The sequence below is a fragment of the Bison bison genome, unplaced genomic scaffold (genome assembly GCF_000754665.1).
Source record: "Bison bison bison isolate TAMUID 2011002044 unplaced genomic scaffold, Bison_UMD1.0 scf7180017864491, whole genome shotgun sequence".
Lineage (NCBI taxonomy): Eukaryota > Metazoa > Chordata > Mammalia > Artiodactyla > Bovidae > Bison > Bison bison.
The window spans coordinates 24524265-24548101 of NW_011495050.1; the positions used below are offsets into that span (position 1 = coordinate 24524265).

The 23837-nt window shown below is 47.2% G+C and overlaps 1 protein-coding gene across 2 annotated transcripts; it reads left to right on the forward strand.

The window, feature by feature from the left end:
- The first annotated feature begins 6064 nt into the window (after positions 1 to 6064).
- TSPYL5 (TSPY-like 5) lies at positions 6065 to 10484 on the forward strand. 2 transcript variants are annotated; one of them, XM_010863543.1, is made up of 2 exons: positions 6065 to 8321; positions 9621 to 10484. In XM_010863543.1, the coding sequence occupies exon 1, from the start codon at positions 6149 to 6151 to the stop codon at positions 7388 to 7390; it is 1242 nt and encodes a 413-aa protein (XP_010861845.1). In that variant the 5' UTR covers positions 6065 to 6148; the 3' UTR covers positions 7391 to 8321; positions 9621 to 10484. The 2 variants fall into 2 exon arrangements, with proteins under 2 accessions (XP_010861845.1, XP_010861846.1); XM_010863544.1 differs by having other exon boundaries at positions 6065 to 8277.
- Positions 10485 to 23837: the final 13353 nt, after the last annotated feature.

Consider the following 23837-nt stretch of genomic DNA (forward strand, 5'->3'; position numbering starts at 1 on the left):
CTTTGGCTACCTCATGCGAAGAGTTGACTCATTGGAAAAGACTCTGGTGCTGGGAGGGATTGGGGGCGGGAGGAGAAGGGGACGACAGAGCATGAGATGGCTGGATGGCATGACTGACTCAATGGATGTGAGTCTCAGTGAAATCCGGGAGTTGGTGATGGACAGGGAGGCCTGGCTTGCTGTGATTCATGGGGTCGCAAAGAGTCGGACATGACTGAGCGACTGATCTGATCTGATCTGATTTTCTAAAATAACAGTGTCGTTTATGTTCTAAGGAGTTTTGAAATCAGCTGTCCTTTAAGTTTCTTTGGCTTTGGTATTGCATGGCTTAAACCCATTAGTTACTCAGTCTAGTCTACGTAACATTATTGTAGTGAATATGAATTTTCATAGTTGCAACAATTTATAAAATTCAGATGAACTTAAACATGGCAATTCAAGTAACTAGGTAACAACACTTAAAAAACAAAATTCAAAGAACTTCCTTTGGCAACACGTACGCTGTACAAATTCTTCTGGCTGCCCTGTAATGGGAATAAAGCCCCTTAAGAGTATTTCTTGTCTGGGTCCAAATTTCCAAGTTGGGAACTAGTTCTGCCTACTCTGAGTACTCCCTACTCCTTTCCAGGGAGGGTGGTCTCTACCAGTTCCCTAAGAGTTCTGACCCCTGGAGAGGTAACCGTGAGAATTCCTTTCTCAAGATCTTGCACCAACAAACCAACAAGGCACTCTCTAAATGTATCCTAAGCTCTTCAACTCCAGCCAGCAAAGATTTTTGTCTCCTCTTTGTGTGGTAGAGATTTGGCTTATATATCATCACATGTTTTTCTTCCTTTATGATTTATATTATAAACTCTTAATGCTCTTTGGTTTGCCCTTGCGGAGCTAAAACTTTCTCTTTCAATGCTGTTGTATCTTCCCCTCTCAAGAAATTATTTTGTAATTCAAAATAAGAATTTGAGTTGCTAAATTCCACTTTCTTGGTTCCTTGGTATTTTCTCTTCTCTATAACAAAAACCTCAGCCTAAAGATCTCATTTTTTTGGTGAAAAGAAAATGCCAGGAAGGAAGATTATGTCCACCAATATTTTTAAATTTTTTGAAGTTACTTATATGACATGAGACTACTTATATGACATTGAGAGTCCCTTGGACAGCAAGGAGATCAAACCAGTCAATCCTAAAGGAAATCAACCCTGAATATTCATTGGAAGGACTGATGCTGAAACTCCAATTCTTTGGCCACCTGATGCAAAGAGCTGACTGATTGGAAAAGACCCTGATGCTGGGAAAGATTGAAGGCACGAAGAGAAGGGGACAGCAGAGGAGGAGATAGTTGGATATCACCGACTTAACAGACATGAGTTTGAGCAAGCTCTGGGAGACGGTGAAGGACAGGGAAGCCTAGCATGCTGCAGTCCATGGGGTCACAAAATGTCGGACACAACTTAGTGACTGAACAACAGCAAAATATGACGTGAACTGAGTGACTTAGGTGGTCTGCTATAAAATTTTGCTCTTTGGATGGCAGGGTGTGGGGAGGGAACTGGGAAAAAGCTAGGCGCATTTTTCAAGATATTAAGTTCAAATAGTTTTTGCAATTTACCTTTAAGAGGCAGATTTTTTTCTTTCCCTTTGAAAATATTCCCTACGTCAATCCTTTTCAATGATCTTCCATAAACTGGGAGGGTTAGCTGGCAAAATTTCATACCCTAAGCAGTACTCACTGTCTCATCTAACAGACTCAAACTTTCATCCTGGGGGAAGAGAAAATCTTTGTGGCTAAAAAATGTCATCTGGGATCTTAAAGCCCATCAGCAGGGAGACAGGGAGGAATGTAGTTCTCTTGACTGGGGAATAGGTTGGATGACTGGAATGTCTTTTTCCCCCGGCGTGTTAATTTCTATGATTGGAAGAAATCAGACCTTAAAAGGAACGGAGGAAGTACAATTTTCAGAGAACAACAGTGAAGACTAGTTATTGGGGAGAGGTGAAAATACTTCCAGGTCTGAGTTCATGACAGTAAATTTGTATTGCTTTCATAACATTCATAGAATGATTTTCACAAATGCAGTGCAAATGAAGATGTTTTATTCCCAACGTGGGCTGCTGAAATGAAACTCGCTTCTCTTCAGCATCATCATTCCACATATACACACCATAGAAAATGATTCACAACTAACATATATATATTTCAGTTTATACATATTTGTAGGTGTATACGAAGACACGTGCATATATAACTATATTAAATATATATATATTTGAAAATTAAAAGGTACCTTTACCCACTAGAGAGAGTCTGATATTTCAATCTATTAAGCCATAATTTTACATCACAGATTAGTGGCTAAGAGTGTGGGTGCAGGAGTTGGATTGCTTGGGCTAAGACCATTTATTAGCTGCGTGACCTTGGGCAAGGTCCAGGATCTTTTTGTACAGCAGTAACCTCAGCTCTAAGATGGGAGAAATAACTGTCTGCCCAATGCAGTGGTGTAGGGATTCAGTGAATTGGAACATGGTACTGGATAAAATGCAAAATAAAGGTGAAATTGTGTTATAATTACTAGTATGTGTAAGGGCCACGCTAGGTGCTTTGAGGGATAAAAAAGGAGACACGGTCTCTACCCTTACATAGTCTACTGTCTAACTGGAAACCCAAGATGCGGTGTCATATAAATTAACTATTAATGCCTGAGAAGCAAACCAACAGTTTAGTTCAGTAGCACAGACCAGCTTCTCAAGGCACAGAGAAGTGTATATAAGGTGTCAGTTTCACATTCGCTTCCCTTTACCCAATGCTTATCTCTTTGACATGATGAAAGGCTCAAGCAGATTGTATAATAAACACTGCTGCAGTGGTCCGCCTACATTAATCCTGCAGTGGTTTAGCCAGGGGTGAGCGTTATGATGCAGATGTTAATGCTGGATTAAGGCTCTTGACAACGGAGGTTGGTCCAACTGTTAGTGCTCTGAAAAGTGAGCCAATCCATCAATTTCTGCAGTTTGTACAGGGATGGTGATGACTTCAGCTGATCCCACCCCGCCCCCCGACTCCCTGCCGAGATTTACAGAGAATTCCGGACTGTGGTTATCTGGTTTAAGAGGTAATTCTGTATAAGAACTGGCATAAAACTGCATGTCTAATTGCCAAAGGAAGGTATTACAGTTAACAACCTCTCTGTGAGATGGAGGGCTGCTTATATGTGCTCTGAAATGATGATGGAAGGCCTTGGGAAGAAGTGATTATGAAAGGGCCTTCAACAAGATGTAAGGTGATTCTTGGCTTAATCCCTTTTAAGTTAAATATTAATTCCCCTAACTTAATTTTTAAAGCATCACTCCAGATTTTTACCTAAGACTGCCCTGAATGGTGCCCATATCAAAAGATGCTTTCTAAAGCTAAATTATCAGCTTAATAGATCTCCATGTATTGATTTAAATACATAACCTGCACCTATAAAATTGCTTCTGTGGGGAAAAAAGGGATATTCTGATTTCAGAGTAAATTAAAAATCAATTTATAAACTCACTTTTAAAAACTCTGCTTTGACTGGTTCTTTCACTCAACATTTATTGAGTGTTTTTCATGTTATCAGACATCAGACACTGTTGTAGTCACATGTGAACAAAACAAAAATCCTTGCCCTGATGGAGCTGACATTCTAGAGAGGAGAGGCAGTTAAATAATGAACATAATAAAGAGTTGGTATAGTGTGTTCCGGGTTTCTCTGGTGGCTCAGACGGTGAAGAATCCACTTGAGATGCAGGAGACCCAGGTTCAATCCCTGGAGTGGGAAGATCCTCTAGAGAAGGGAAGGGCTACCAAGTCAAGTGCTAAGGAATAAAAAAAAAGTAGTGCAGAGTTAGAAGGATGGGGCTGGGTGTCAGTTTTAAATAGGACAGTTGTTGACAAGGTTACATTTAAGCAAAGTGTGAAGGGAGCCAGCCAAGGGAGTTGAACCTACCTGGGGAAAGAGCCAGTGCCAATGCCCTGAGGCAGAAGCCTACTTAGTGAGTCTGAAGAACAGAAGGTAGGCCACTGTAGTTGGAAGTGGGTGGGAGAGACAAGAGGATATGGTCAGAGAGGTAAGCTGGGTAGTGGCAGGGAGGGAACCGAACAAATCATGGACAGCCTTGTAAGCTACTGAAAAGCCTCTGAGAGAGATAGCAGTCACTTGTATTAGGCTGGTTTAAAGTAAGGCCCTGAGCTGTGCTAAGTTGCTTTAGTTGTGTCTAACTCTTTGCAACCCTCATGGACTGTAATCCGCCAGGTTCCCCTGTCCATGGGATTCTACAGACAGGAATACTGGAGTGGGATGCCATGTCCTTCTCTAGGGGATCTTCCTGACTCAGGGATCATACGGGCATCTCTTACCTCTCCTGCATTGGCAGGTGGGTTCTTTATACGACTAGCACCACTTGGGAAGTCCACCTGTATCAAAACAATTCCTCTTATTCCTTGTCTCCTGTACTTCAATTTGAATGTGGAAACAATCTAATTGAGATCTTGTTAAAAGTCAAATTTCAAATTAGTAGGTCTGAGGGGGGCCTAAAATTCTGCATTTTTAACGAGCTTGCAGGTAATGCCAGACTGCCAGTTGACAACCCCACATTGACTAATGAGAGTGAAGAACCAATGGGCTTTGAGGCTTTCTCCTCCATTGGTTGGTTGCAAGGGCCTTCTTGTTCCCTTTGAGCTTAAAAGGACATCCTGAAAGCTTTCATACTGGTCATAACCTCGTCAGTGGCCTCACTATTTCATGTCCTTTCACCTGGCTAGTAAAGGTATGGTCCAGAGCTCTCTTGGGAATATGAGATATGTTGTTTGGCTGTTTCCATGCAGGGTCTAAGAAGTTTCTAGGGCCTCCTTACTGCCACTATGGGGGCTCTGCTTCTAAACCTTCACCTGGGAAGCCCTGCTCTACTCCTTGAATGATAATAGTTCTCTGAACACATTCCTGTCTTACTCCAATTATAGCAAGTAATTCTGACTTGTAGCCTTCACTCCTGGTCCTATATCTTGAATGATAGCCTGACTCTATAAACTAGGCCTGAGGCAGCTAGAGGATTTGGGTGATGGTCCTGGGACGAAGAGGTGCTCAGCTGATGCTGGTGCAACAGGTAAGGTTGAACTTTGTTTTTCCCCCTGTGCAGTGCAGCTAGTGAGATCTTAGCTTCCTCACCAGGGATTGAACCCTTGCATTTTGCAGTGGAAGCTGAGTACCAACCATCGGACAACTAGGGAAGTCCTGAGTCTGACTTTCATAAAAACTAATGAAGTAATTTACAGCTGAACAGGCCTGGAAGGACTAGACACTTGTGAATATAAAACAAAGGTTATGAGTCAGACAGACTTGGGTTAGAATTATGCTTCCACGCCTTACTGTGTTATGCCAAGAATGTTCCTTGGCATCTCTGAACCATAGTTATCTCACCTGGAAAATGAGAATGATAGGGATACCTCCTTCATACATTGAGAAAAGGCATATGAGGCATGCAGAAAAGTGCCTGATATAATGATACTCATAAAATACTAGTTGCTATTAGTTTTATAATTACTGTTAAAATCCAACCACACGTCACATCGCTTTGTGGCCTGGCATTACGGTACTTACCTTTAAAGTCCCTGGAGTTAAAAGTACCAGGGCACATCCCTCAGCAAAGTCTTTCAAAGATGAGACAGACCAGGAGCAGGTTCATCATGGCAGTTGTTACAGTAGATAATGGCAGGAACTTTAGATAGTTAGTTTAGAAAGCATATGATGGGGGTACTGATAATGATGACTGTCTTGAGGGTATCTTGTAGAAGAGGACCCTGAGAGCACACCTGAGACCAAAGGGGAAAGTCTTTTTTTTGGAAGACCAAAAAAAAAAAAAAAAGGAAACGGAAGCACATCCCTCTGTAACCTGTGAGTGAGTTGAGGGGTGAAATAGAGGGGTGGGGGCGCCCGCGAGGGTCGGCGGCTCTTGCGCAGCTGCGGCGGCGGAACCAATCAGCGGGTGCATCCCGTCCTCGCGCGACGGTACAGTCGTGCCGTCGTGACGTCGGCGGTTGCCATGGAGCGCCCCACTCTGTAGGGCCGCGAGCCGGCGCCAGGGGGGCCACGGGGTCGTATCGCGGCTTTGAGGTCCAGTCGGCCGCCGCCATGAGCGGCCGGAGTAAGGGGAGAAGGTCCTCCCGCGCCAAAGGCCGTGGCAAGAGCCGCGCCAAAGGCCGAGTCCGCGCCGCGCCTGACGACGCCCCACGCGACCCGGACCCTCCAGAGTGCCAGAGGCTCGGGGAGGAGACCAAGGCGGCACAGGTGCAGGCTGGCGCGGTTTGGGGTGGCCCGGAAGGCGCTGCGCCGGCGCCGCCCCGCCGGCCCGGGGAAGAGGCTGCCTGCCGGCTGCCCCTAGATTGTGGCCTCGCGCTCCGGGCCCGGGCGGCGGGGACTCGCGGGCAGGCGGTGACCAGGCCCTGCCTGGTCAAGGCCACATCCTTCCCGGAGCGCCTGGTGAGTGACACCGTCTTCGTGGGAACCGTGGGCACCGTGGCGAGGCCGAGAAACGGGCCCCGCGTCGGAAGCCGGCGAGGCCCCGCCGCGAAGAAGGCCCCAGATACCTGTAGTGCGGTGGGAAGGGGGTCTGCGGCCTTGGCCGGTGGGAAGCCAAAGAAAGGGCCCGCGGCGGAGGCCGCCTCCGTCCCCGTGGGCGAGGAGAAGGTGGAGAACGCGGGGTCAGGGCCCCCGGCGACAGAGGGCAGCATGGATACGCTGGAGAACGTCCAGCTGAAGCTGGAGACCATGAACGCCCAGGCGGACCGGGCCTACCTGCGGCTCTCCCGCAAGTTTGGGCAGTTGCGGCTGCACCACCTAGAGCGCAGGAACCTCCTTATCCAGAATATTCCAGGCTTCTGGGGGCAGGCCTTTCAGAACCACCCCCAGCTCTCGTCCTTCCTGAATAACCAGGATAAAGAGGTCCTCAGCTTCTTGAATAGCTTGGAGGTGGAAGAGCTTGGCCTGGCGAGACTGGGCTACAAAATCAAGTTCTATTTCGGGCGCAACCCCTATTTCCAAAATAAGGTGCTCATCAAGGAATACGGGTGCGGCCCTTCGGGTCAGGTGGTGTCTCGTTCCACTCCAATCCAGTGGCTCCCCGGGCACGACCTCCAGACCCTTAGCCAGGGGAACCCCGACAACAGCCGGAGCTTCTTTGGGTGGTTTTCAAACCACAGCTCCATCGAGTCTGACAAGATTGTGGAGATAATCAACGAGGAATTGTGGCCCAATCCCTTACAGTACTACCTGATGAGTGAAGGGGCCCGTGCAGAGAAAGGAAAGGAGGGCAGGCCGGGTCCTGCGAGGCCGCCAGGGGAGACCCCGGAACCTGGGGTAAACAAGTCCAACTGATCGTGCTCAAGTCTGCGTCCTGCGTCCTACCTCCTACTGGCCCCCGTGCCCGGCTGGCCTTGGGTGTTTGGCTGTCTGCCTTCTCTTCGTGTTGGCCTCTGCACACTACTCCTGTTGGACTTCGGTTACAAGAATATGGCGTTTATGATCATGTTCTTTTGCCTCCCGTGACGTTCTTGCTTTCTGTACATTAGTATCATACGTTTTGTGATCTCGCCCCTCCTGTTCATATGTTAAACTCACTTGATTCCAGCGTGTGTTGCCTCTCTCTACATTGCTTGGACCCTGTTCTTGGCTCTGGCGTTTCCCACCTGGCTTTCACATGGACACTCATGAGTCAATCAGCAGGAGGACCAGCGCATCCTAAGCTCTGCTACTTCAGGACTGGTGACTTGCTGGGCTTCGAGTTCATGCCAGCCATGCATGCCATCTGTGGCAAGCTTTTTGGTGGCCACTGCAGAATGAAGCTAGTGCATGTGGCATTGGCCATCAGCCAAAACTGATTGTCTCTTGGCTCTGGGGTCACCAGCCAAGGTGCCACCTGCAGGATCTCTGGCTTTGGCCAGGGACCCATGCTGCCCTCCTAGACAACGGGTTGAGGTTCAGGGTGAGAAGCAGTTTGCTGTGGGTTTTGTACTGTTCTGCATCTCTTCCTGCCTCTGGGCCTTTCTTCGTGGTAAACCTTTGTCAAGGTCTGCACCATACCTCATCACTGTCAGGCCATTGAGTTTTGTCTAGGTTGCCAGTCGGCCCCAATTGGCTTCCTGGGCAACAAGGACCTCGAGAACTACCTGTGGACACAGGCCCTCTGCCGGTGCATGAGACACACACCTACCCTCTCCAGCCTTCCAGGAACCCTGCTGGCTGCTGGACTGATGGGCAGGCTGGTACGTGTGGACATGTGCTCACTGTTGTCAAGCTGTGGCTCCAGGTGAGGGTGGCGACCGGACTCACTTAACATCTAGGTACCTTTATCCACTCCCCCCATCCCTGCCTCACACATAACCAGAATGCTATAGTGGGGTTGCTGGGGAAGGGAGATTTCTGATCTGTGGGCCTGTGTCTACTTCAGCTCACGCCTCTACACCTCCTTCCTCAATCCTCTTTCTGTTTCCTTACCCTCTCTTCCTTCTCCCCTCTGTCCCTGTGCTTGTCCCCCACTCCTCTCTTTCTTTCTTTCTTTTTTTTGGTTTCAGTAGTGGTACTTCTGAAAGAGAAAACAGAGAGAGAAAACAAAACAGTTGTGAAACCAGGGTTTTCTGCATACAGCTAGCGAGTTGGCTGGGGCCTTGTTAAACACAGGCACACCCTGGGCTGGAATAGGGTAGAGGAAGCCAGAAGCCAGGTGGGTCTGCGGTCATGTCCTGCTCCCTCCCGCCTTCAGGGTCCCTCTGTAATTCTGACATGGAGATTCCTCACATGCAGCGCATCTGCTAGAACGGCCACCCCGGGCAGCAGTGCTGGGGACCAGGGTCACTCCTGCTTTGGCCTTGTTCTCTGCCTCCTAAGGCCCGGCTGCCTTCTGTTCCCTCCTCTGGGCAAGTGTCTCTCATCCCCCAGCTCTCACCCTCAGCAGTGAGGTTTCTTCCTTTTCTCTAGGTTTCTACCTTCACATACCCTTGGGAGTAGACTGTAGCCTTCAGTATGGGGGATCCCAAGGCTGCCCTGGGGCGTGGGGACAGGGGAAGGGGGAGTGCCTTTTCTGAATCTCCAGGGCTCATTTCCAGCGGGTGTAAAAGCTGAGCTGTGCCCTTCCTGCCTAGGCTCATCTGTGCCCTCTTTCCCCCTCATCCCTCAGGGTGGAGTAAGTACTGAGGGTGTGTGTCCTTGCCTTCACCCTAATCTCTCTCTCCTTACAGAAGACCTCCTTCTGAGTTCCCCATGGGCTAGGGAAGTCTTGCCTCAAGAGCTGTCAAGAGGGTGTTTGGGGCAGGCGAGCTGGGGCAAAAACCTAGAGCGGGAATAAGCCTGGTGTGGAGAGGGCTTGGCAAAGCAGCTCGAAGTGGCTTGAGGATCCTCCAAGAGAGTATAGCTATCTCTCAGAGATAGAGGGGACGGGAAGGAGCCTTCCCTAGGGCAGGGACAGGAGAATTAAAGGGCAGTGGGCAAGTGTTTTGCTGAGGCGAGGGTATGCCCAAACTTTTGTCCGAAAATCTTTCATTTTTGGTAGATTTTATAAATCACAAAAACAGTCTGAATAACATTACTTTGGATTCTTTCTCTTTTCTAGGTGTGGCCCTGTGTTTTGTAGAAGATTATGTGCTACTTATTTTGTTTCTGAGTAAATCTTATCATTTTCCCCATTTTTTGCCTAATGGGAAAATAGAGCTGTACAGGTTGGCTTTTTTTTTTTTTTTTTAAAGCTTTTTCCTCTATTATGGACATTTTTAGACATGCACAGAAATGGAGAGACCTCGTGTGCCGTCACCTAGCTACATCATTTATCAGTTATGGTCAACCCAGTTTCATCTGCATCTCCATCTCCCTGCCTGTATTGTTGATCGAAAGTCCAAGACACTGTGCCAATTCAACTGGGACCACTTTGGGAGACTGAGACACTCTGCTGGTGGTGATCGTGGTGGGCTGCACTCTCACTACCGTATCAGATCTGCTTTTTGCTTTTCATGTTAACTAATGACGTTCCAGAGATGGGCCTTAGAAACAAAAGTCTTCAGAGTTGACAAGAAGTCTTAGAAAGTGATGAAGCTGCCTTTTCCCTGTGTCCACAAGAGGAAAGAGAGACTGCTCTGTTGTAAACTCTTTCAAAGACTTATCTTTCAGTCTTTGATAAGGTGCTTACTTGAGACCTTTCACCAGAATAACAGTCTTTTTTTCCCCTCTAAGACGGAGACTTTGTGTGACTATTACAATTATCAGCGTGTCCTGGTCTCATGATATAACTCTGAACTTGAAAGTAAAGTATAATTTGGAAATTGTTTCTGTGTTCTGTGAAAATAACCTCCCCAAAGTAATCAGTAACCGGTTGTCTTACTTGGTAATTTGGCACTCTGGTAATAATGCAATTATTTCTCTGTTCTGAAACAGTATAAACAGTTGTAAGCTTGCATGTGTGATGGAAACAATAAAAGCTTGTATCTCTATTATATTTTATTATTTTTAAAAAAGAATTGGAAGGTTAAGCAGAGGCTGGGTAGTCGACGGCATGTACACTGTGGCATACATGAGTGATTCCTAAGCCTCAGGCCCTTGTGTGACTAACTCTATAACAATATGTAAAATTCTGATTTCCAAGCCCTTATCAGAGATTGAGATCCTGTGGTTCTGGGAAGAAGCCATGCAGTCTTGTTTTTAGCAAACTTTCCAAGTGATGCTAGTGCAAAGCCAATGCTTCTCAAATTTTAGAGTTCCTCTGAATCGTGTGGGGAATCCTGTTAAAATATGAATTCTGACATAGCCGTCTGGAGTAGAAGTTGAGACTCTGCATTTCTAACAAACTTCCAGGTGATGCTGGTGCTTTCGGCTTGTGAACTGTACTTGGAGTAGCAAAGGAGGTGACTTCAAGGACCTTTCAAACTAGAGTAACAACACTCAGTCTTGGCTGCACGTCAGAATTATGTGGGAAGCTTAAATATACACACTGGCAGAGCTCACAAATAGCAACTGAATCAGAGTGGGGAAAGGGATCGGTCCAGTTGTGGGTGTTTATTCTGAACACATCACAGGTGATTCTGATGTCTAGCCATCATTGACAACTAAAGTTTCTGATGCTGTTCTTAATAGATTCATAACAAGGACCATTTCCCCAAAATCAGGAGGATCAGCAGCAGACAAACCAAATGCCACATAAAGCACAGAAGTGAGCTGTTAACAAAATAAAATTTAGTTTGTATGATGTTGGGCATGAATCAACAAATGTGCAGTGTTCAGGTGCTCAAATACTGAATGAAAGAATGAATTTAAAACAGTTTATATTCAAATGCCTTTGGGCTAGGCTGGTAATTAAATTTGTGAAGTGGGCCATATTTGCTTTATAAGGATGTTATGTGTTAGTTCATTAGGGCTTCCGTAATGAAGTACCACAGATCAAGTGGCTTAAACAACAGAAGTTGACTTCCAGTTCTGGTGGCTAGATTCCTGAGATCAAGGTGACGGCAGGGCTAGTTTCTGCTGAGGTCTCTGTCCTTGACTGTCTGCCTGCTGTCTCTTCGAGGTCTTAGCTCTCTGTGTGTGTGGGGGAAGTGGGAGGAAGTCGGGGCTGTGTGTAGCTGGGGCAGCTGTGTTGCAGTGCCAGGGCATTTACTTGGGGCACCGCAGGCCTGGTGTTGCTGCATCTTCAAAAAAGTGGCAAGAATCAGAATCTCCCAATTTTGAATATTTTCAACTAAAAAAAATCGAACACCCAGAGCCTCGCTCTTAGTGGTAGGTGGAGTGCAGAAGGGTCCCGGGGGCAGCCTCTCCAGGTGTGAGCAGCCTCTCCAGGCATGAGCGTCCTCTTGGGACCCATGCAGAGTCCTCTGGGGCTGCGAACTGGGACGGCCGTCTGCCCAATTCAAGCTCACATACTTGCTTCTTCAGAGGCTCAGAGCCTGCACTTCCCCAAGCCCCCTTCCACAGCCCTCCCTTCAGTCCCTTGCAGAGCCCATCTGATGGTTTCATCCCCCTACTGCCCCTGGTCTTACTCACTCATTGCCTCCTGTGTGTGTCAGTCTGTTGCAGAATTAGAAATACAGCGATGGGACAAATACAGCTTTGAATTCTGCCCCTCGTTCCGCGTTTCAGCCTCCTCTAGGTTTTGCCTGAAATTGTCAGTCCTTTTTTTCCCTTTTCCTACATGGGCCCGATGAGGGTGTCAGGTCCACATGAGGGTAGCTAAAGGAAACCTCTTTTCACTCTGGCCTGTAGGTCTGACTTCACAAGGCAGTTTGGACTTTTAATAACCTGGAGAGTGAGGGCTTCTCGGAGTAATTCTTGTTATGCTAGGAGTCCCTTGCCCCTTTCTCACTCAGTTTTATCGCTAAAGACCTGATTTCTTCTTACGTGCTGGGCTTTTCTGGAATGTAGTGGGTTTGTGCTATGCCACAGGGGAGCAGGGAGAAGAAAAGAAGCGTCTTAGTACCTGTAGCTTACCCAAAGTCTCTCTCAACTTCTGTCTCCCCTCACACGTGGGCGCCCCCTCTGGTCCACTGCACTGATTTGCTACAGGGAAGGAGGTACCCTGCTTGGGGTGGCCTCACCGAGGGAGGGGTCTTCCCCCCTCCTTTGCCCTCTGAAGATTTTGGAAACTCCTTCCACACTCTCATCCCTTGAGGTCCTTGGCCTCGGGGAGCTGCTGGTTCTGCTGGGTGGAGCCATATCCCCCCAGTATGGAGGCAGTAAAAAAACCAAACCCAGAGATTCCGTCTCCGGTCTGTGGTTTCTGTCTCTGTCCTTAGCGTCTTCATTTCTGCTTCTGGAATCTTCTCCAGCTACATTTCACCAGTCAGGCTCACAGCTCACTTCTGCCGAGTCACTTTCATCTGAAACTCCGACCTCGTGTTAGTCCTGCTTCCGTACCCTAGGTCTGGTACCATCTGGTCAGGTGTTCAGTTACGGACTGTCCAAGGCTGGAAACTTGAATTCGTTCCTCCTCTCCCTGCCTCGTGTCAAGCTGGTCCTGAGCTGAGGTTTGACAAATATAAGATGAGATAACTTCTATGTGTGACACTTCATGGTTTACAAAACACAGTCACTCTCATCATCTCATTATCCCATAAGATGGCTCGAAGAGATTAAATGACCAAAATCACAGAGCCGGTAGGCAATAGAGTTGGGGCTCAAACTCAGGGCTCCTGCTTCCAAACACCTTCTGAACATGCGTGGGTAAACCTGAGGCCCGCAGTCGTCTGGCACGGGACTGGAGGCGCTTCTTCACGCAGAACCTGTATTTAACCCTTCACTCAAAGCATCAGAACCCTCAGCACAGCACATCCGTCACCACCCATCCATCGGAGCTGACGTGAATGTGAACCTTCCTGATTGTCCACAGCTGCTGGAGCTCGACGAGGGGCCAGTGACCCGATGACTTGAGCGACTCAGAATGTGGCCAGGGCTTCCTCTCACTGCTCTGTCCCAGAGTCAGGACTGGTTCCAGACACACGTGGCTGCAGATGGAGGCTGAGTGGGGAGGTTTGGGGCTCTAAGTATCAATACTCGAATATGAATGTATTGGAAAAAAGGGTAATGAGAAGTTCTGTAACAAAAAGTTGGGTGATAGGAAGTCACAGGCTTGCTTCAGTAGCACAATGATATCAGGGCTCTGGGTCCCCTTGTCTGCTTCGCTTCTCTTGGGTTTCCCTTCGGGGTTCCCTAACTCCAAGCACCACAGTCTCACCCAGCTGCACTTACAGACAGACGGGAAGAAGAAGGGGTCTTCTCCCATGTCTCTGTCATCAGGGAAGAAAATCTTTGCCTATAGTGTCTGGTGGATTTCAAGGGACCTGAGTCAGTTTCCTTGGGCCAGAAATGAGACACTCCCACAACTCTGCTTCAAGGAAATTAGCATTTTTTAGCATCTCTCATGAGAGTGGGGTTCTGCCTCCAGGGAATAAGAGATCAAAGGGCTAGAATTGACGGGAGATCTTAGTCACCTGTAGATTCGTCCTTTTTGCGGTGACATGGCCGTGCTGCTGACCCAGAACACCACTTAATAATACCTGGAGGTGCATGCGCCTGTGCTTTCCCCAGCTCCCCCAGTCACCTCTTCTGACAAGAAAGCTTGTTTTGTGTCTTGCCTCCTCTGTTTATGGTAAATGTATTTCAAGCCAGCAATGCCTTTTTGGTGTTCCTCTCTCCCACAGCACTTAGCTCAGGCTTCTCTCAGCGTTTGGTGTGAAGTGAAAAGTGAAAGTCGCTCAGTCGTGTCCAGCTGTTTGCGACCCCATAGGTATAGTCCTTGGAATTCTCCAGGCCAGAATACTGGAGTGGGTGGCCTTTCCCTTCTCCAGGGGATCTTCCCAACCCAGGGATTGAATCCAGGTCTCCCGCATTGCAGGCAGATTCTTTACCAGCCGAGCTACAAGGGAAGCCCAAGAATACTGAAGTGGGTAGCCTATCCCTTCTCCAGTGGATCTTCCCGACCCAAAAATTGAACCAGGGTCTCCTGCATTACAGGCGGATTCTTTACCAACTGAGCTAGAGGTGGTCAGTAAATGCTAGTTCTGTCAACACGTTAAGCCAATAATCTTTCTGAGATGTAAATTTGATCCTGTCAATGACCCATTCAGCCTTCAGGAGTAAGGTCCAAATTTCCAAGAAGCTCAAAGCTGCCATTCATGATCTGACCCTACATTTTTTTCTTTCAAACTTTTTTATTATGAAAACTCACATGAAAGTTGATAGAAAAGTACAATGATCACCCATCATATACCATTTAAGTTCAGTGAATGTTAACTTTTTGCCGTGTTTGTTTACTCATGTGTGTATGTTCATATTTTGTTGAACTGTCTGAAAATAATTTGATGTTTCACCCCTAAATACCCAGCATGAACCTCATAAGAAATAAAGATATTTTCCTACATGATCAAAAAACCATTATCAGACTGTGGGAAGTTATAGTTCCTGAATACTGTCTAGTATCCAGTCCAAATTTAGATTTCTCCATTGCTCCCAAGATTATTTTAGTGTGTGTGTGTGTGTGTGTGTGTGTGTGTGTGTTCAGTCGTGTCTGACTCTTTGCAACCCCAAGGACTGTAGCCTGCCAGGCTCCTCTGTCCATGGGATTTCCCAGGCAAGAATACTGGATTGGGTTGCCATTTCCTTCTCCAGGGGATCTTCCCAACCCAGGAATCGAACCCATGACTCTTGAGTCTCCTGCATTGGCAGGCGGGTTCTTTACCACCAGTGCCACCCGGGAAGCTCTATTTTATAGTATTAGGTTTAAAATCAAGGTCTAATAATGTTCAGGCATTGCATCTTGCTGTTTTTATTCCTTTTAAAACAAGAAAAATTCACTCACATTCTCCTAACCTCGCCCCACCTGGCCGTAACATGGAATTTCTAAACATGTTAGGCAGTGGTTTCACAGCCTGTCCCACATTCTGGATTTGTCTGATTGCTTCTTCTTGGTGTAATTTAACTTTTCATTCTGTCTCCTGTATTCTTGAAAACTGAGGATTTGGCGAGGATATTGCATAAACGAGGTGTCACTTCAGAAGGCACATGGCTGTTTCACTGTCACGCTGTTAGTGTTGTCTCTTGGTTAAGGTGGGTGATCACTAGATCTTTCCTTTGTAAAGATGCATTTCCCCTTCTAAGCAGGTCATCTCTGAGATGGTTCTTGATCACTGTAAGAATATCCTCTTCCCTTAAACTTTTCATCTCAAGGTTTTAGCAGCCATTGATGATGTTTGCCCAAATCAGTTATTTATCTGTGGGTTCCCAAATAGTGATTTTCTAATCTTGGCAGTTCTTTTACCTATCTTAGCTGATATTCTATAAAGAAAACTTCACCCTCATCATTTGGTGATGAACTCTATCTACCTCCTTCTAGAAAGGCAGATAAATGCTTAGCTTATTCCCTTTAGCTTCCAGTGTTTAGAATCAGAAGTTGGTGTTGTAATAGTCTCTAATGTTTTCGGATAAGGGCATGTTTTTTTTTTTTTTCCTCTTTACTATGTCTGTGAACTTGTGGAACTTTATGGATTTAATGTTTTACAATCAATTATGGTCATCTTTCTTTTGGCTACACAGCTGACTCCCATTTTGCTCCAAACACACTCTCGGCAGACTCCTCTCATCCTTGTCCCTTATTTCCTCCCTTTTCCCGTGGGCGCCTTAGCCAGCGTGAACCACCGTGAGTTCTCAGGACACTAGAGTGTTTCTTCACACCCTGCACACTTGCCTACACCATTTGCTGGAAAAACACCCTCGCAGCTCCTCTTGGGTGCTCAGATAGGGCTCAGATATTTTTGTCCGTGCTGTAGTTTTTAATCTTTCAAGGTGGAAAGCATCCCTCCCTTTTATTTCCATCATATTTTCTTCACACTTTGATTCACGGTACCTGATGGGGTGACTTGTTCTTGCCCATTTACCTGTCTGCTTCCACCAGAGACTATAAGATCCTTGAGACAGCAGATTAGTAATTAGCAGTATGTCTTATTTATTTTGGCATTCCCAATAGCTCAAGGGCTTACACACAGTAGATGCTCATTCAGTCCTGAACAAGTGAGCGAGTGAATGGTCCCTGACAATTCATGACAAACTGCAGAGAGGTTGGAAGTACCGAGGAGCAGAGATTGGGAATAACTTCAAGAGAAGGAGGAGCATGAACCTAATACAAATGCATTAAAAGATGGTGGGGAAAGGAAGCTATTACCTCCACAAAGCCTCAGGCAAAAATGGCACCAAATGACTCTCACAGCATATTGGAAATCAAGTAGGAAGATGGAGGTGAGCAGGAAGTTGGACATGTACCAGGTATGCTGTGCTTTAGTAATTTCCATAGCACACAGGTCTCTAATGGAAAACAAGAGAAAGCTAAGCCCATGTGATGACTTTCCCTGGAGCTTTCTCTCTCTTTATCCGGGGATGTGTATATAAAGTCTGAGATCTCCTAAGAGGTCCTTTGAATTCAAATGACTTTCACAAATTGGGTTAGAACCAAGTCAATCTCCAAAGAATGATGTCATTGAAAAGCACCTGAACTAGAGAGTGAGCTGCTCAGTGGCATCCAGGGAGTGGATATAGAGAGGGGCCTTGAGTTTCAGTATTAAGAAGCCTAAATTCTGAGATGCTAGCTCACCTGTGGTCCTCAGAGCCTGCTGATGCGTGGCCTAGTGCAGTGGTACCAGATGTCTTAGGAGAGCATTGAGAGTACTTTGGGGGTGGAGGAGCCAGACCCGGATGCTTGTCCCTCAGGAGGTGAGGCTGTCGGGGTGGGTGTGTCACATGGGAGCTCTTTGTCTTCCGCCCTGAGAACTCGTTTTGCTCTCAGCTCTGCCTCCAGCGTGGGCGCCACGGACTCATCCAGCCCTCCTCGGACTGAGCTCCTCCATGGTCACCCGGCGTTCTCTCAGGAGAAGGTCTTATCTGACTCCCTGATAAAACAGCTCTCCCTCCCCCTCACTGCTCGCTGTATTCCTTCTCTTCCTTCATAGGACTCATCACAAGTCCTGAGTTTGTCTCTGAGTTTGTCTCTTCCTCTGGACTGTAAGATCTCAAGGCTCTTTGCTCACTGTTGAATCCTAAGTGTGTGTGCACAGGAGTTGCTTGACAAAGAGTGTGGGCCGGGGTCATGCTAGTCTTATACGAGCTCTGGCCTGCTCCCGTGGTGGTTGAATGGGCTGTGCCTGGCACAGTTGTCCTCTGGCGGGAGGAGACCGTCTCTTACTAAATAGGCACCGGCACTTGAGTCTATTCTGCTGAGCACGTATCACACGCTAAGCACAGTGCTAAGGCGTTTTATCACATTCTCGCAACCATTCATATTACCTGCATTTTCCAGGTGAGATAAAAAGAGCCCAAGAACATGCTCTGTGTCATGGAAGTTATCATTCCTGAAGCTGAGGGAACTACCCACCACTCTGCCCTGCCTCTCAGGCTGGGGTCTGCAGGGTCTCCTGACTTTGGAAAGGAGGGAGGAGGATGTGTGGCTGCAGGCAGGCTTCCAGCTCTCCTGAAGGTGCCCACTCACCACAGATGGGAAGGGTGTGTGTTCATGTGTGTGTGTGTGTGTGTGTGAGGCCATCTCTGGGTGTGTGAACAGGAGAGACATGGGTTCTGGGTGTGCCCAGGTGTGTGTCCGAAGCCAGCTTTGGAACACAGCCTGCCGACAGCCTGCTTGTTGTCTGCAGGCCCATAGTGCCCAAGGCTTCTGGGCATGCTCGCTCGCTCTGGACACTGCCAACTGAGCCTTGGAGCCCGCGCTTCAGAGGCTCCCAGCTGTGGGCTGCTTGTGGGGAACAGACTCTCCTGGCCTGAAGCTGCTTAGAAGAAGGGGCCTCTACTGAGGCCCTGAGTGGATGGTTTGAGGGAAGCTGAGTCCCAGAAGGCACCAGACTCAACAAAAGGGTGTCGCAGATATGAAACAAGGGGATTTGTTTGTGTGTGGGCAGTGTAGATGGGCCTGCTGGTCTTAAGCCGGTCTTTGAGCTGCAGCCTCCCTCACAGACGGTCGTTCCTAGCACTGCTCTTGTCTCTGAGTGAGAAAAATGGTGAAAAATCATTCTTTCTTGACATTTCCCTAGGAGTGTGCTTCCCTATGGGCTTCTCTGGTGGCTCACATGGTAAAGAATCTGCTTGCAATGCAGGAGACCCAGGTTTGATTCCTGGGTTGGGAAGATCCCCTGGAAAAGGGAATGGCAACCCACTCCAGTATTCTAGCCTGGTAAATCCCATGGACAGAGAAGCCTGGCAGGCTACAGACCACGGAGTTGCAAAGAGCTGGACTTGACAAAAATTCACAGAAACTTCTACTCCACACAGGGATCATATGGAAGGAAAAGAAGCAAGGTAGTGAGCATTTATTGGATACCTGTTGCATACCAGGCTGAGGGGCTTATGTACAAGTTATTTTTTACTTTTTATAATAGTAAGCTTATGAAATCTGCATTATCTACATGTTAAGTTAATGATACTAAGCTCTGAAAGTTAAAAAGCTTTATCAGGTTACTCAGCCAGAATTTTGACGGATGAGAGTGCCTTTGGTGTCAAAACAGATGTTCTCTCCCTTATAGAAATGAGACAAAATTACTCCAAATTTTAGTGAGAGTAATATGAATCAGATAGAATGCTTTCAGTATTCTGTAACTGCAAGTAATGTATGCAACTGTAATGTAAGTAACAGAAACTTTGACCAGTGAGGTCCAAGGATAACAACAGTGACTGTTTTCATAAAAAGGAATTTGCAGGCGAGCGATCCCATGCTTGGTTTAGCTGCGCTGTTATTTTATCAAGTCCCCAGGCTCTTTCCATCCTTCTAACATTTTTGGCATGGACTCAGTGAGAACTTTATGTCTTCACACTTGTCTCATGGTCTCAAGATGGCTGCTTCACTTCCAGGCATCATATTCTTAGACACAGTATCTAAATAGAAAAGTAGCCACGGGAGCAAACAGGAAATTCTCCTGTACAGCCCTCTCTCTCTGTCTTAACTGGAGAGGGAAATCTTTCCTGGAGTCTCTAGTACACTTTCCTTTACATCTCATTCATCTCATTGGCCAGACACGAGTCTCACATACATGTACTTCCATCTTAGACCAATTCCTGGCCAAGGGGAATGTTACTGCTATGATTGACTTAAACCAATCAAAGGATTGGTTCCCAGAGGCTGGGCACACAGCTTGTAAGGAAGAAAGGAGCATGGTTGTTGGGTGGGCACTTGTCACATGGTACTCAAGGTCTCACCGGCCTCTGTGACCACTGGCATAGCCAGAATAGAATAATTGGGACAATGACAACATTCACTGTTTATTCATAGATCTGGAAAGCATGCTTATTTAGTACCTTCCCTGATCTGAGACATGAGTTAGGTATCACGATGTGTTGAAAGAACTGTGGGATATAGATGTGCCATGTACTGTATAATGTAAATGGGGGAGGAGTTAAATAACAGTGAAGTGTTAAATAAAAGCATGAAACAAAAATTTAGCCAAAGCCAGCATAGGATTTAATGGTGTCTGGGTGAGAGGATAATTTTGCAAATTCTTCTTTTTTAAAAATTTGTTTTTAGTTGAAGGATAATAGATTTGCAATGTTGTGTTGGTTTCTGCCAAACGTCAACATGAATCAGTCCTAGGCATACACAAGTCCCCTTCCTCTTGAACTTCCCTCCCACGCCCATCCCCATCCTACCCCTCCAGGATGTCACAGGGCACCAGCGTGTTATACAGCGACTTCCCACTGGCTATCCATGTTACATACAGGAGTGTGATGTATCAGTGCTGCTCTCTCAATTCGTCGCACCCTCTCCTTCCCCGTCTGTATCCGCAAGTGTGTTCTCTGTGTCTGCATCTCCACTGCTGCCCTGCAAAGAGGTTCATCAGTACCATTTTTCTAGATTCCGTGTGTGTGTGTGTGTGTGTGTGTGTGTGTGAATATACAATATTTGTTTTTCTCTTTCCAACTTACTTTACTTTGTATAATAGGCTTTAGGTTCATCCATCTCATTAGAATTGACTCAAATTCGTTCCTTTTTACAGCACGTTCTTCCTAAAAGTATTTTGTGATTTCTTTGTCTCACTCATGACTGGATAGAAGTGCTTTAAAAACTAGTTTCAATAAGCAGGATTCATTTTTGTATCTTCTGCTGGGTTTTTGCTATTTCCTTCCAAAGAAAATGCATAAAATTCTCAATGATTTGAGAATATTTGGGGCCAAGGAAATTATGTTTAGGTGTTAAACACAATATTGCTGGTTTCCTGGAAAAAAATATTTGGTGTTTTAGCAAGAGATCTGAACCAATCTTAAATTTAAGCGTCAGCCCTGGTAGCTTTACTGTGTAAGGCTAACATTTAAAGTGAAGTTGCTCAGTTGTGTCCAACTCTTTGTGACCCCATGGATTGTAGCCTTGCAGTCTCCTCCATCCATGGGATTTTCTAGGCAAGAATACTGGAGTGGGGTGCCATTTCCTTCTCTAGGGGATCTTCCTGGCCCAGAGACTGAACCTGGGTCTCCCGCATTGCAGGCAGACTCTTTACAGTCAGAGTCACCAGGGAATCCCTCTGTGGATCTAAACACTATTCGGATTAAGTATGAACATTCATTTCAACAGTTACATTAGAGTCATTTGAATAATGCTTTAAAAAAATGCCATGGCTGCAGCCAAAACTTTAATTTGGCCCCTGATGAAGGGCAGTCTTCTCAAATTGGCCCCAGTTCCTAGAGAAATCCTTTGAATAGATAAACACAAACACATACTTTGCTGATAATTGTGTTGACCCTATAATGAATTGGTTAGGAATTGTTTATCATTTTAAACCAGAAAGGGTGATCCAGAACGTGTGCATGTTAAGTCACTTCAGTTGTGTCTGACTTTGTGTGATCCTATGAACCGTAGCCCGCCAGGATCCTCTGCCCATGGGATCTTCCAGGCAAGAATACTGAAGGTGGTTGCAAGGCTCTGCTCCAGGGGATCTTCCCGACCCAGGGATTGAACCCATGTCTCTTACATCTCCTATACTGGCAGGCAGCTTCTTTATCAGTAGCGGCGCCACCTGGGAAGCCCATGATCCAGAATATAGACTCCCATTTCTTTAGAGTTCCAGATGGAGAACCTTCCTTGTAGCCCACTCACTTTGGAAAGATCATCATCTGGGAGACATCTTCCCTTTGTTTTGGGGGCTTTGTTATGTGATTCTGCACACCCCTCCCCATCCCACCCCCACCCCAGAGATGCTAACTTTATTTTTTCCAGCCTCTTTTTTGTTGGGGGTTGGAGAGAGCAGGGAGGGTCATGCCCAGGGGAGCATTTCTCAGGCTCTCTTTTCAGGGACTGTTGTAATTAGAGTGGGGAGTGTTTTGTTACCTTACCCCAGCCTGTTGGGTATTTTAACTGCTCCTCAGCCCTAGTTGAGCTGGAGCCATGGTGACCCATGCTAACTGCAGGGAAAGAGCAAATTAGCCAAGATGGCGGTGGTCAGGCTCTCTCACCCCACATCCTCTCGCCCTCACCCCCATGTTCTGTGAACAATGACTCTGCATGGTTATGTAATAGCAGAGATCACTCATAGCACTGTGCATGCATGTAATGATGTACTCACTTGGCCACGGGCCACTGTGGCCCGTGTGAACCCTTATAAGCTCCACCTGAAAAGCCCTTGTGGCTGTGTTATGGCTGAGTTATGGCTGTGTCCACTGGGTCAACCACAAGAGAATACAGCATGATTGCATTACGGCTGCTGCACCAGCCCGGAAAGAATAAACATGTCTGCAGTTTCTATGGCTCCTTGAGTTTTCTTCCAGCTTCCCTGCTCATGCCTTGCCTACTCCGGGTTCAGGGGACAGTGTAAACAGTGAGGCAGTGGGTGTAGTGGGCAGGATATGCAGTAGGTAGAGGAGCCTGAGGCTCCGATGGATGGAGGAAGCCAGTGGCCACCACGTAGTGTGTGGTACCCAGTGGCTGAAGTCTTCCTGGTGGAAGACTGGGTGGCGATGGACTGGCCCCCTGATAGTCTTGAGAAGGCGTCACAGGCAGTGAGCTCCCATCTGCTGGACAAAGCGGCGGGTACTGCTGCTGGCACCATGGGGTGGATTTTCTTGTTGCCTGGAAGGTGAACATGGACAGTGGCCTCCGTGATGCTGCACAAGTGCATGAGTGGTAGAGACAGGAGGAGGAGCTAGGGCATTGTATACGCATGAGATGTGTGGCGAGAGATGTGTGGCTCTGAGGAACTCAGTGCCTCGGACTAGCAGGTAATGAGGGATGAGGATGAGGAACACTGTGAGACCACGGGTCCCCGCTTGGCAGCGATGCCCATTTACAGCAGAAAGTGAAGCGTGAGCAGCCTATGGCCCAAGCAGGGCATCCTCAAGGGGCCCCCAATGTGACTGAGTTCATGGCATATTGACCACATACTCAGGTGGAGTTGGTTGACTTGGGTAAGCAGTTTCAGCCAAAGCAAGGGGAACCCTTGGCAGCATGGCTTTTGTGACTCTGGGACACACGGGTGGATGGTATCATTTGTTCTGGGGATAAAAATGAATGATTGCATCTATAACCACTCAGCCCTCATTGAGACAAAGGTTGCAGAGCGCTAGGCAACTCATGCAGGGGGTCTAATCAAAAACACACACCCTGATGGAATGGATTAACGCTGCTACCTGCACTGTGTGCGTGAATGCAGATGGCTCCTGGCTACTGTGAGTAAATGGTATACCTATGCCGATTTGACCCAAATGGTGAGAAAACTGGGCGTGAAACAACATTTAACCCAAATACCCATGGCCCAGATAAGGGCCATGTACGAAGTCCTGTAAAACACGTGTTTTACAGGCGGCATGCAAGATGCCATTTTGAACAATGCCCTGTTCACCTCTTTTGGATCCCCGACTGCTATTCTTGCACCCTATGGGGTGGGGTACCCCGTCTATGAGATGACCTAGGTGGTGGCTAGCTTGGGAGAAATAGAAGGGCACCGGTAGGCCCAAAGTGTTAGGCGTGTGAAGACCCCAAAGGAGGGGCCAAGCTGGTGAAGACCCCATTTGTGTGACATGGATGCAAGTGAGGGCTGATATGCTGGCAGCAGGGACTGACAGAAATAAAATTGATAAACAGCCCAGTGGAGCCGCGGTTTACCAAGTGTGAGACGCGCCCACAGCTAGAGATACGGGCGGTTCAGTTAGAAGATTACATGGTGCCCAAGGATGTTCTTTCAGATGCCCTTTTCCACTTTGGATAAGGCTCAGGCCAAGGTCGGAGAAGGCAATGGCACCCCACTCCAGTACTTTTGCCTGGAAAATCCCATGGACGGAGGGGCCTGGTGGGCTGCAGTCCATGGGGTCTCTAGGAGTC